The 13,905-nt window shown below is 44.7% G+C and overlaps 1 protein-coding gene across 1 annotated transcript in view; it reads left to right on the top strand.

The window, feature by feature from the left end:
• Window positions 1-13,905, top strand: part of LOC119417353 (1-phosphatidylinositol 4,5-bisphosphate phosphodiesterase eta-2) — a 116,573-nt gene that overhangs the window by 49,875 nt on the left and 52,793 nt on the right. Inside the window, exon 2 of the mRNA XM_037684558.1 lies at window positions 8,293-8,478. Coding sequence (XP_037540486.1) covers window positions 8,293-8,478 — 186 coding nt within the window. The remainder of the gene's footprint in view (window positions 1-8,292; window positions 8,479-13,905) is intronic.

Raw genomic sequence — 13,905 nt, 5'->3', positions numbered from 1 at the left:
TCCTCTGTATGTAGTGTGCTGATTTGGTCAGTCGCAGTGAAGTAAGTGTGGAGGCTAAGGCACTGCTCTGGTGGCCCCCCCCCTTGGATCCAGGGTCCAGGGTCTGGTTCTTTTGGTTCTGATCCAAACCTCCAGACCACAGATGAGAGTTGGAACATAGACAGACCAGTAAATCCAGAGCTTTGACTTTGACTCAACACTTTCTTCACTGCGACTGACCAAATCAACGCCCTCATTACTGAGCACGAGGCCCCGATCCATGGCTCTATCTCCCGCTCCATCCTACCATCAGGAGCAAGACGCCCAGATACTTGAACTCCTCCACCCGAGACAAAGACAGATTTGGAGGGATCATTCCACCTGTTTCTGATGCTAACAGCATCACATCATCCACATAAAGGAGACAAGACCCCGAGGTACCCGAATCTGATACCCTCCTCTCTATGACTGTGCCTTGAGATCCTGTCCATGAAGACCACAGACTGGACTGGAGACAAAGGACAGCCCGAACCAAAAGTCCATGTCCAATATTTTGTGGTATAAACGTGTTTTCATGTCCAGGATGGGTCTTTTCATGGGGCTGCTAACTCCAGATCACTTCTCTTTTCTTTAGTTCAGACCCAAAGATTCCTCTGATTCTCAGAAACACATAAACCTTGTCTACCTCCTGCAAAGTTCACACCACTTATGACCTCAGTCCACAACCCATAATGATAAGTTTGGACATGAATGCGTATAATCGGGTCAGTTGAGTGAGAATCAGCTGCTGTTCTGTTCCAGCACCGAGCGGCTCGTCACAGTAGCACCGCAGTGTTTCATCGTCCGGATCAGAATGTGCAGAATGTTTTGTCTCGTGGTTAGGGGTGCAAGTTATTGTGAATATTTTTGAGCCAACAGATCGATCTCAAAGTGAAATCCCGTACGAGATCATATTTAAATGTATTTAAACGCCTGACTGGACTTCAGAACCTGAAAACAACTAAATAAAAGGTGATTTTTTTAATATGAGCTGAAGCCTCGAGGGTCTGAACGTGTGGAATCAAAGCTTCATTTGAACCTTTTCACCGGCCTGTTTTGTTGTGTGACTGGTTCTGTTTGAGGCTTTAATAACTAATGAAGTCCGACTGCGTCTCAAACCAGCAGGGCGAGGAAATAATGGAACAGAACAACGTGCGCAGGCCGACCTTTGGCTCGTCGGCGGCGCAGCGCAGGCAGAAAGTCGTGTTGAGCTGCGGCTGTGAGGAATGACCGCGGGAAACGTGGTTCTGGATGTGATGAGAGTGGAGTTCTGCAGAACCTCGTCCCTTCAGACGGTGATTCAGGGTGAAAGCTGCAGCGCCGGTCACGTGCAGTTTTACCTTCAAAGCCTCTCCTGTCCCCAAAGTTCCTGCTGCAAGAAGGAAAAGCTGCAAGGACGTTTGCTTCGTGTGGGTTCTTGTTTTTACATCAGTGCATGAGCCAGAGCGATCAGCTGCCTCCTGCAGCTATAAATAACAGGAGCAGGATATTACATTTACCTCTGCATGGGCGCGGACATATTAGGGCCAGAACAACCTCATTCTGTGCACTTTATGATGCCCCTGTGCACTTAATGTGATTGCTGCTTATTGAATGAACGGCAGAGATTGGAAGAGGACGCTCCATCGACCGCTTCCTGATGTGACAACAAAACATTCAAAACAGCAGCGAGGCGCCGTTTGTCACGGCCGTCGAGGTCTGGAGGTGCGGCGCCGTCATCCGCGCGTCACTTCGCCGCTTCCTGTCAGAGTCTGACAGCTTGAAGGCGCGATGCTGTCAGGGAGAGGCAGAAAACAGGCAAACCCAAGTCACCGGAACAAGAAGGGGTTTCGTTCTATTGGGCCAGAAGCAACAAAATATATTTTGAGGACCGAGGCCGCCTCTCTAGCCCAAATACAGCAAATACTGTGTCTTCTTTCTTCTGCTAACTTAGGCTTGTTCTTCCATTTCAGCTGTTTTAGCTAAATTTAGCTGTTTTTCAGCAAGTTCTTCAGCAAAAAGCATTCACACTGCATTTTGACAGGATATACAGTTGAATTATTTTGTCCATGTTGAACACTGGGCTGCTGTAGAGCACATTATTCATAATCAAGTTACGAGTTTTGACGTGTTTTTTAAGCTAGCTTTTTTCTGAAGCTGTGGGAGGAACTCTGAATCGATGGTGGAGTAGAAAGTAAATGACGGTGCTTCAGTGTTTCGTTATAATAACCAGTTGTTTGTTGTTGAACCACACTAATATGTGGTGCATTTTATTTATGACTTATTAACTGTAGTTAATTTTCCTTATGAAGACATACTACTTTTTTCGGTGGCTCCAACTCGCACGAAGTCTTGGCCAGATGTCCTTCCTGACACAACAGACCACCGAGCTACCACAGCCCTCTGTGTGGAGCAGAGGGATGCCACCTGGGGCGCCTCGGGGAGCAGATGGTGGAGGTTAAGGGCCTTGCTCAAGGGCTCAGAGAGGGGCAAATGAAGTTGGAGGCAGATGTGGGTGTTTCAACTTTCCCACCCACATTTTAGATGTTGTCAGTCTGGGGAGTTGAACCAGCAACCTTCCGATCACAGGCCCACCTTCTCTAACCTCTGCTCCACCACTCCCCCGAAGACGTACTACGTTATATTTTGTTAATAAGATAAAAATATTTAAAAGAAGGTTAGAATAATAAAAAATACAAACCATTACAGTAGTCCCTTGTTTATCACGGGGGATCCGTACCCTGAAGACCCGTGATAAGTGAAAACCACAAAGTAGGAATAGTAGTACAAGTAGTATGTAGTAGTTTATTATAATTAATATTCTAAACAATCTGTCTAAACTCTAAACGCTCTAAAAGAGCACAGCATGTCATGATTTCAGCTCCCTGCCTCCTCTGCTCTCAGCCACCTGCAAGCGCTCTTGGCCACGCCCACTTCTCCGCTGCACGGTGAACAGCCGATCAGCTGCAGCAGGAAGTTTATCCTGCAGTAAGGGCTGCACTAAGATGCAGGAGGTGCTAAATGATTTAAAATAATTTGTTTTAAATAAAAATTTCATGCCGATCGTGCGGCTCATCCATCAATCAGCCACTTGTGTGTCATGTCCACTCTTATTTTGAAAATTTGAAAAACAGCGAGTCCGCGATAAACGAACTGCAAACTAGCGAGAGACTACTGTACATTAATTTAGAGAATTTAATATACACACACAAAAAAAAGTTAATCTAGTGAGTCTTTGTGAATTTTTCAATTTAACTTATTTTTTTCAGCGAGGCACATTTGATTTGTTTATTTTGACAGGTTCCATATAAATAATGTAAATAAAGTTGTAATCAGGGTCAAACCTGCCGCTCCGCGCTGCAGTTTGAACCATAGAACCCAACGTTGTAATTAAATCCACACTCTTGAGTCTTTAAATTCTTACAGGTGGATAGATGTGACACCTGAAGAGCATTTCTTTCGGCGCCACAGACACCCTGAAGCTCCGTGTTGTTTCTGTTGGAGGACGTTAACTGAATAACAAAACGCCTCCGAGTCCCTCGTGAATCGTTGTCAGCAGGAATCTGAGTCGGAGGTCCCCGTGAGTCCACTTCAACGGGCAGCACCGAGACTCCACGGGCTCTTGGAGCATCACAAACAAGACAGCACCTGAAACCGACACACTTCCTCTAAAATTAGCCACCTGAGCATCAACCCACTTTGTTTCTGACCCACTTTTACCTCACAGACAGAACCCTTGCTTTGTTCTTCAAGGTTACAAACCGTTTTCTGGTCTGAGATTACTTCAAAGTTTATCATTCGGAACTTTTCAGAAAACCCGTCTGCTTTCAGTCCACTCGGGTGTCGGACCAATATAGGTTGAAATTGTCCTTTTTGTTTTGCGTAAGCAGTTTAAACGGTAAATAACCTCAATAATTGTGAAAAATGTTTAAACTCTGTCGGTCCAGTTGGCTCCAGTTCTCCTCAGGTTCTGCTCCTCTTGGACCATAACTCAGCTGCCGGACTCTTGAAGGAACAAATAAGGTTTTATGTCATCATTTGGTAATTCTTGCTGTTCTTCCCGCTCTGTTTTAATGTTTTATTGATCATCCAGCCACACAAACTAAACTTTTCTTTTGAATATACTTTAATTCTGTTTGTGATGTCTAATTTCACAATAATAATATAAACAATAAAGATGTTTGGAGGACAAGTTGTTTATCAATTTCTGCCAAAGCAAAAGGGAAGAAAAAAGGAAGGAATGGACAAAAACTAAGAAATGAAGAAGGAAAAGAAGGAATTTGGAAAGATGAGAATGAAAAGACAATATAAAAATTAAAAGGAAGAAAAGAAAAGCATAAAAGATATTAATTTCTAAATTTAAACTCTTTTTGCCAGCTTTTTTTTAATCATCACTGGTGTCTTCTTTCTAAATGTCAAGCCAATATAAAAAAAAAAAAAAAACACCATATCCCATGAGGCTTTGCCCCAGAAGTGGAGTTAACGTTTCCTGCGGAACAAACAAAACTCGTTGACACTTAGCCACATCTTTGAAGTGATTCTCAGATGATTTTCGACATTTACCAATTTTAAACAACCTGACAAAAGCGCGATTAAACACAGAATTATTATGTTTTCAGATTATTAATCACTTAATGTAAAAAAGCCGACGTGAGTAAATAGATCGTTGTATACTTGAAATCAGCAAAGCTTGTCAAAAAAGTTATTTTTTCCGATTCCCTACTGGGTACCTGAAAGCGCCACAGGTGTGAGCACGTGCGCTAAATAGCGCGGTCTGCACGCGCAGTCCGTGTGAGCTGCGGGTTCAGGTTTAAGTTTCCCGCTCGGAGGCAGAGCTTGTTTTTATTGATGACACGAGCCTGCTATGATGCCACGACTCGCGGGCTTCCACGGCACCTGTGGCCCCTCAAGCTGGAAGGGAATTTCTCGTCGAAAGTTAACATTTACGCCACCTGGTCCAAAGTCTGGGTCCACGGAAAAGCCACCTTGTTGCTCCAGAACGGCGGGTTGGGCCGCTGTCGGGTCCGGAACCGTAGAAAAGCCCAGCCCAGAGGCCACGGTGAGTCCGTGTCCGTTAGCCGGCTCATGCTAGCTGCACCAAACTCCATTCATATTTCCGCTGATTTAAGGCTCGTGTCTGCTACAAAAGTCTTCTTGTTTTCTGTCGGACGGAGATTATTTACCGTCTCTCTCCGGAGCCTCCTCTCCGGCGCGGTGTTCGAGTGAACGGCCTGCTGGGTCTAATGAGAGTTGATCCGGAGTGAGTAAAACATGACGGGAGTGATGAAGTGTCGGGGCGGAGGCGGGATGCTGAGCGACCCTCCGGGGCTAATCCTAGAAGAGTGTGGGCAGGTAAAGCAGGATTTCACCGCTTTATTCTGAATTATTTTACACGGACCCTTCGTTAATGAGCTGTGGGCACAGCCCTCCGTGTGTCTGAGGTCGAAGCTGGTGGTTTATTTTTATTAGCGCTAACTTCTGCCTGTTTTTGTGCTTGGTTAGCTTTACATTTAAAACGTCCAGATCAGTTGGCTGCATGACTTCATTTGGTTTTTATTTATTTTTATATGTTTCAAAGTAATAAACTTTACAAATATTTACCCCATAAAATGACAAGTTACCCTTTAAAGCTGCATCAGCTACTGGCTGTTTCTCTTTTTGTTAATTAGCTTTTAGGTGAACTTTTAATACTTTCAGTTACTGTTCTGCCAGTTTTGCCTCTTGCTACCTTTTTAGCTTTTGTTGTTTAGATAGTTTTGGTTACTTTTATCTTTTTAGCTTCTGCTTCTATTAGCTTAAACTCATGTTTTTGTTTCAGCACATTTCAGCCAAGTCCTTCAGCTGCGGTTCCACAGATAATTCACATTTTTTACAATCTGCTTTAGCAAACTTGACTGTTTTTGTCTTTTTCTGCAACTTTCAGCTTTGCTATTTTTAGTTTAAGATGTTGTTGTCTTTAGCTAGCCTTGTTTTTGTGTTTGTCTTGCAGACAACCTTATGCAGATGTTTAGCTAACATTTTGCTACCAATTATTTTTAGTTGACCCATTAAGCATTATCCACTGGGAACAAATTATTCAATTGCTATTTTTTTACTTTTAGCTATCATTTAACTTTTAGCTAACCTTTAGCTGCATTTGTTTAGCCTTCTTCTATCTTTTTAGCTAATCGTTACCAGCTATTGTCTAGCCTTTTCTTGCTTTTAGCTAACATTTAGCAGCTTTTGTCTAGCCTTTTGCTACCTTTTCGCAAACCTTTAGCAACTTTTGCCTAGCCTGTTACTATCTTTTAGCAGCTTTTGTTATGCCTTTTGCTACATTTTAGCTTGGTTTTAGCTGTTTTTGTCTAGCCTGTTGCTACATTTTAGCTAACCTTTAGTAGCTTTTGCCTAGCCTGTTGCTATTTTAGCTAACTTTTAGCAGCTTTTGTCTAGCCTGTTGCTACCTTTTTAGCTAGTTTTTAGAATTTTTGCCTAGCTTGTTGCTACATTTTAGCTAACCTTTAGTAGCTTTTGTCTAGCCTGTTGCTACCTTTTCACAAACCTTTAGCAGGTTTTGTTAAGCCTTTTGATACATTTTAGCTCAGCTTTAGCAGCTTTTGCCTAGCCTGTTGCTACCTTTTTAGCTAACGTTTAGCAGCTTTTGTTTTGCTTTTTGCTACTTTTTAGCTAACCTTTAGCAGCTTTTTGTCTAGCCATTTGCTACATTTTAACTTGGTTTTAGCTGTTTTTGCCTAGCCTGTTGCTACATTTTAACTTGGTTTTAGCTGTTTTTGTCTAGCCTGTTGCTACATTTTAGGTGTTGTGCTGAATGTGTGCTCAGCCACGGCGCTCAGTCTGGTTTAGTGTCCGTCTGTCTGATTTGCTGTTTCTGCTTCTTTAGTTCTTGGATTTAAACGATATTGTCAGCAGACGTTTGGCGTGGTAGTAGCTGAGAGTCCTTCAGAACTTGTCCTCTGAGCTCCAGCAGGTCGTCGTCATGCAAGGACCGATGAAGGCGATCTGTGTGGGTTCTCATGTTAAAACGAGCACCAGGCAGGACAAGTTCGGCCTTTATTCCCTGCAGGTTCTGATGTTGGTACCGTTTACAAACCCACTCCTCTCTGCAGTCCGATACATGAAATACAAATAATTCAGGGTTTGTTGAACAGCTTGTGTTCATACAAGTGTTTTCAGTCTGAGCTGAAGAAAAGGAACGTCTTGGTTCTGTCAGAGGTTCTGAGTATTTGATTCTGAATCTGTGGACTCGGAGCTGATCCAGGTTTTTATTTTATTTTTAGATTTTTCTCTCCAGCAGTCATGAAGTTGCTTCATGTTCTGGTCGGGCTTCATTTCCCTGAGATGATACAGTTTCTGTCGAGCAGAACCTCGACTGATTGTGATCGAACACCCCCCGCTCCTGTTTCAGCCCTCTGCAGAATATCAACAGTACTGTCGGGCCGGTTCGCTCACATGAAATCCTTAGATTGCGCAGCACACGGGGTTCTGATTTTTAGATGCTTTACAGTCGTGTTTTTTTCTGAGTGCAGGTCAGAGACTCTGGACTCTGATCGACCTTCGCAGACCAACGTTGATCAGGACGATGTAAAGTTCTGCTGCTGGTACAGCCGGAGAGGCGAGACAGAGAGCTCAGCTCGGGCGGGGCTCCGGTTCAGGTGTAGAAACATTAAAATGGTCTAAATGAAACAGCTGAAAGTTTGAGAATAAATAAATAAATAAATTTGTTTCTCAGTTCTGTCTCAGCCCTCCGTCCTCTTCTCATGTTTTGCGGTTCGATGCGTTTCACTCGACACATTTAGTAAATCTCCTAGATTAGATTAGGGCTTCCTGGGGGGATTTAGGATTTCTGCCCGGCTCACACGTGTTGCATGGTCCTTTGTGTCCCTGCACGGCCGGTCTCTCTGCCGCGAGAAGCCCGAGGAGTCGGATCTCCTGATGCGTCGCAGCAGAGGGAAGAACGGAGGGCAGAAATTGATGCATTGCTGCAACTTTTGAGTCGTAATTGACGTTGCCCTGAGTTCTGCTGGAGCCGAAGCGTTGAAAGATTATTGACCAACTGTTGATCCAGAGTCTGTGAGGATCTGGTTCTTGCTCTGAGCTTCTGTGTCCTTTTGATCCAATGTAGAAGCTGCAGAATTTCATGTTTTTCTGTATTTTTTTTATTTTTGTCAAACGACTCCTGTAATTCCAGATTTCTGTGACGAGACTTTAGCGTTTCGGCAGCAGAAATAAAACTCTTCAATAAAATGAGCACATCTAAGAGAACTAGCCTGGGTCCATTTGGCCCGGTCTCTTCAGCCCTGAAGTGTTCTGACAAGCCCGGCCCGCCGGCTAAAGGGGCCTTTTCCCTGCCGGAGGACAAGAGCAAAGACGGGGCCCGGTGTGAGAACCGGGAGCAGGGCTCCCTGGGCCGCGTGGTGGAGGACTTCTTCTGGATCGGCAGCTGCATCATGGCGTTCTCCAAGTGGCGCCTCGGCTACATGGGTAAGCTCCGAAGTTCTGAATGGTTGGCGCGAGATCACCCGGTCGGCCCGGTTTGTAGGACCGCTCAGAGCTCAGTCAGTATGTTGGGTGATTTGGTCCACGGTAGGGGTGCGCCGATAAATCTGCCGGCTGATTTATCAGCCCCGATGTTCTTAATTTTGGGAGATCGGAGGTCGGCTGATACTTTCATGAGACACCAGTTTTACAGATTTTTTTTTAATTTAATTTTTTTATTTTTAACAACAATTGTCTAAACTTCATTTATATTTCAGAGCACTACCTCATGGGCAGTTAAAACGAGTTTGTATTGATTCTAGGATATTGTTCAAGGGTGTGTTTATTAATAAAATTGGAAAATTGAAGGTGCATTGTGACCTTATAACACCTGACGGTGTCACTTATAAAACTAAATCGGAATTGGCAGCTCAGACTTTTAGAGATCGTGATCGGCCAGAAAACTGCAATCGGTGCACCCCTAGTCCACAGATGATTCCACTGGAATATATCGGTAGTCCCTCTTTGTGTTCAACAGTCAGGCTTCGGGTCCCTTTCATTAAACTGTTCGGCAAAATGGTTTCAGACATGAAGTGGGAATCGTGGAACCACAAGAGGTGTGGAGCACAACTCAGCTGTGTTGACGTGGAGCACTGTGACGTCAGCACCAACTACTCCGTCTTTTAAAACTAAAGCAAAGTTGCTGTGTCTTCATCGACCTTCCCTCTGTATGTTGTCACAGACCAGCTGACTAACCCATTCACACGTCGACCGTTTTACCTCTGCTACCTCGCTTGGCGGCACATCGGGTGGGCTGGCATCGAACCCCTTCGTCTCCTTGGACCAAGCAGAACACACGACACTGAGGCCAGAACACATTTGAAATCCTGGTCTGAGGTGTTGAGTCAGCCTGGTGTCAGAATATTATGAGTTATAATTAAAGGTTCCAGTGGAGTGAACACTTGAAGACGTCGAGTCCTCGGGCGTAACTCGTTTTTGCATCGTTACTTTCTTTTATTACAGTTTAGTTTGGCAGTTCTACGGGGTTTAAATATCCTGATTCTGCTCAGTAATCCAGGTAGAAAAATTTAACCAAGTCAGGTCCTCTGGACAGATTAAAAAAACGTAAAAGAACTGTTCACATGATAAATGACCATCAGCCTAACGAGGTGTCCTCCAACGGTCCTCCTCTTACAGTGCTGTTATTGATAGCATCACTCAGCCCTCTGTGAATAGCAAGCAGCCATCGGGGCACTATCGATGGGTTGTTAGGCTGATGGTCCTCCTCGATCATGTGAACATCTAGTTCTGGATGTCAACAACAAACTGGTTGATCCACTATGAGAAGGTGCTATTTATAAGACTGAGTTTGTTGCAGCTCCTCAGACTGAAGAAGTCCTTCGGATAAAAGGCAAAACGTTTCAACAAGTTTTTAATTATTTATTTATTGTTTTGAATCCGTCCAGAGGACCTGACTTTTGTTAGATGGGGGGGTTCAAAGTTCCACCAGAAGCAGGAAAATCTGTTAAGAGCTCCTGATTTTGGTAACAAATGTTTGGCATCATGTTGTTGATGGAGTAGAATGAGGAATGTTTTTCCCAGCAGCCGTGTCAGTCCTCGTTACGTTTGCCCCTAAATTGGCCATCTGTCCCACGGAGTCAGCTGCATGTGAATGCAACATATGGCCCCGAGGCAATCCTCCCCCGGGCTTAACCTGGTTCCCCGACAGGAGGAGAGCAGCTAATTCCACCTCCTTGGCATGCAGCGTGTCGGTCCCAGCAGGTCAGCGAGCGCACGTCAGCGAGCCATTAGCTCCTCGGCCTCAGCTGTGCGCTTACAGAGCGCCGTTTCCTCTTCCTCCTCTTCCTCCTCCACCTGCGCGCTGTGGTTAACCTAGTTAACAAACCGCTGCTCCACAAAGGAGCTGCTTCTGCATCAGCTGCCTTAAAGACGTTAATTGACGTGTTTGGAGACAAGACTCAACTCTCACAGGCTGAGGAGGAAACCAAGTTTCTATTGGTCCCTAAAAGTAAAACCAGTTTAATAAACCTGTATCTTGATTCCAGTTTATTTGCTTTAAGACCTGTCAGGAAAGCTGTGGATTTGTAGAACTGACGTGGGGCGGCTCCTCGTTCATCAAGCCCCGCAGCCTCAGTTGGAGCTCGTTTTCATTCAGTTGTACGTCCAGCACTTCTCCACATCCACCCGCTCCTGAATCTGATGTTGTAACCATGACAACAAGCCCAGATCCCCGCCGGTAATGGCTTTCTGCGGCGCTGGCGCTCCTCTCCGCTCTCTCCACCTCGACGAGCTGCTGAACACGTGCTGCTCGGTTCTGTTTGACCCACATTGATTAAAGCGTTAGAGGTTCTGATTGTCTAAAATACATTTTTAACTTTTCATTTTGTTCTCCAATGGAAATATTTCTAAAAACAATAACATTGTCAGAGTTTACCTTTTTCAACTGGCAAGTTTGATTTTTATGAATTAGAAGAGTGGATGGCTGTTTGTCTCTGTGTGTCCCTGTGATGGACTGGAGACCTGTCCAGGTGTCCCCCGCCTCTCACACAGTCATGGCTGGATATTGGCACCAGTGACCCCTGCAGCCTGAAAAGGAAGAAGCGGGTAAAGATAATGGATGGACGCAGTTTTTCTCCTACCATTATGCAAGCAGGGTGCCCCGCCCTGTCAACAGAACCAATCGCCCTGCCTACCGAACAGAACTACAACCCCCACCCACCCCCCACCATTCGTTGGCAACTTCCTGCCCTGACGTAGCGGCATGTAATACAGACTTTCTAGCTAAAAAGCTGTGACTATGGAGGTAGCGCTCTGTTTCTCTCACGCTGAGCCGTACGGAAACGGAAGATATGAACGCCCTGCCACGGGCAAGTAAACTAGGGGAAACTCTGGATGGATGTTTGAACCCTGCCCTCAGGTTGCACGATGAGTCCACGGACATGTCTGTGGTGTAGATGTCGGTAGTTTGATCTTCAGTTCTTGTAGAAGATATGTCGTTGACAAGATTTAGGGATGTGAACGTTGTCAAAGAGAAGGCAGCGGCTCCTTGTGCACTCCTGAAGGTGGAGGACTGAAATGGGTGAACCTGGAATCTTCGTCCGTCTGCCAGCTTTAAATCACAGAAGTGGGTCAAAAGCAGATTTTTAGATGTTGCTGCTCTTGAGACCTGATGGATTAGTGCAGTGCTAATCCCGCAGGTGTCATGTTGGCACTCGGTTGTTTCCCTGAACTCGTCGAGGCGGGGCCCCGTGTCTTGATATGGTGTCACAACGCTGATGAACCTCGATAACCTCACGAAGGTGGTTTGAGGACAGATCGTGCTCATCACAGGTAGTGGACACCACTGCCTCACTAGGCAAAGAGGATTCAGAATGTCTTGGGATTCTTGATATCCTCATGGGTTGCAGAGGTGGGCAGAGCCATCGTTTATGGTTTATGTTGAAGTTGGGGAACAGCTTTCCTCTCAACAGAGTTGTCATGGGCCCTAAAGCTCTGACACCTGAACAGAAGCTCCCTGACAAAAAAAGCATCTGAGCTAATGTCCAGGTATGAATATACGCTGGATAAGGCTGCATGATGTTAGAAGAACTTTCAGTGTACAATCTTGAGGCTTAATCTCCACTTTTTCAATCCATCCCTCCTTCCTCTTGGTCTGGACTCAGGTCTCTGGTGCAGCAGTTTGATCAGTGAGGTCCAGATATCTCTCTTTAACCACCTCTTCCAGCTTATTTGAAAGGTCTTCAACATGTTCCCTGGCCAGCTGAAAGTCTCCAGTGTGTCCTGAGTCTTCCCTGGAGTCTCCTCCATATTGGACATGCCCAGAACACCTCCCTTGGGAGGTGTCCAGGGTCCACCTTTACCAGATGTCTGAAGCACCTCAGCTGTGTCTCTTCTGGATTTGGAGGAGCATTGACTCTACTGAGTCTCTCCTAGAGAAGTGAACGTCTCACCCGATCTTTGAGGAGAGTCCAGCTACCTTGCAGATAAAATTCATCTAGACGTCCTGGATCCATGATCTGGTTCTTTCAGTCTCTACCCAGAGTTCCTGACCCTAGTTGAGCGTAGGAACGAAGACCGACCAGTTAACGGAGAGCTGCTCCTTGCAGCTCAGCGCTGTCTTAACCACAATGGACCGGCACAAAGTACACAATACTGTAAAAGCTGCACCAATCAATCTGTTGATCTCACGCTCCATTCTTATCATTTCCTGAGATACTCGTGCTCCTTCACCTGAGAGGACCTCCACCCTTTTATTCCCCACAATCTGTCCACTTCATTAAAATGTCCTAAAGGTTGGTCTTCACCATGTGACTGTGGTGAGATCTGGATCCATGCAGAGGACGAGTCCTTTAGGTTCTGATCCGATGTTCTCGTTGCAGCAGGTTGTTTCAGGGGTTAATGTCCCCTCAGTTCAGACCTGTAGCTCAGACATTAACTTTGGTTTGAATCAATAAAACGTCGTTCTACAGCCACGTTGCATTTATCCTGCGTGAGTCTACACTGTAAAATCATTAAGTTCATGGATCCCATCTCCTTTTTTTCTTTCTCCTCATTGAAAACCAATTACTAAAACAAATAGTTTGTTCAGGTCCAATTTCAATGTTCTGACTGATGAAGTGTTTGGATGTTTTAAACCAGACCTGGTTTGAAAACTAATCATCAACCACCTTTCATGAACACCCTCAGCACTGAGTACAAGTTTTAATCCACACCTCGTTTCCCAGGATCCGGACTTTCTTTTAGTCGTCAGTCTTTTATATTTTTCCAGGAAGGAAACGAACACGAGGAGCAGGGCGACATTTAACGTGGCTGATGCTGTTTCAGCTAATTGAAGGAGTTATTGGGTTCACCAGAATATGATTTGTACTGTTTTTAAAAACTATAATCATCGTTGTTTTTACAAGATTGATGCAGATTGCATTCAAAACAGTTTGTTCTCCTAAATTATAGACCAGGAGTGACCAAACGTTTTCATGTGTGCCAAAACTATCTAGATGAAAGGACTCGTGGGCCACAAAATTAATAAAACTCAACGTGAACAATATTTTGGAGAAAGGACAAAAGTTAATTAATTTTGCTAGAGATAGTTTAAATTGTTGTAGATCCAAACCATCTAAACACTAAGCTTATATTTTTATTTAAAAGGATTTATTTGATTTGTTGGGTTTATGTTTGTTGTTTTCTTGTGTTTGTAAAGTTTATTTTAGTTTGTTCTCAGCAACAAAAGTGTAATTTGAGTAAATGTCCTTTTTAAAAGCGGGTCCATCAGCCTTTTGGACCATGGACGACCCAAAAGGCTGATCCAAGTTCTGAAGAATCATCCAGCTGTCGGTCGCTACAACAGATTCGTAGAAGGTTTGATGAAGTCGATCATCTCGTATGTAGATGATGCCACGTTCTATTCATTTAAAA

This window comes from Nematolebias whitei, chromosome 11, assembly GCF_014905685.2.
Source record: "Nematolebias whitei isolate Nwh7 chromosome 11, NemWhi1, whole genome shotgun sequence".
Taxonomy (NCBI): Eukaryota; Metazoa; Chordata; class Actinopteri; order Cyprinodontiformes; family Rivulidae; genus Nematolebias; species Nematolebias whitei.
Note: the sequence above shows the minus strand (reverse complement) of the source record. Positions and strands in the feature narration are given on the sequence as shown.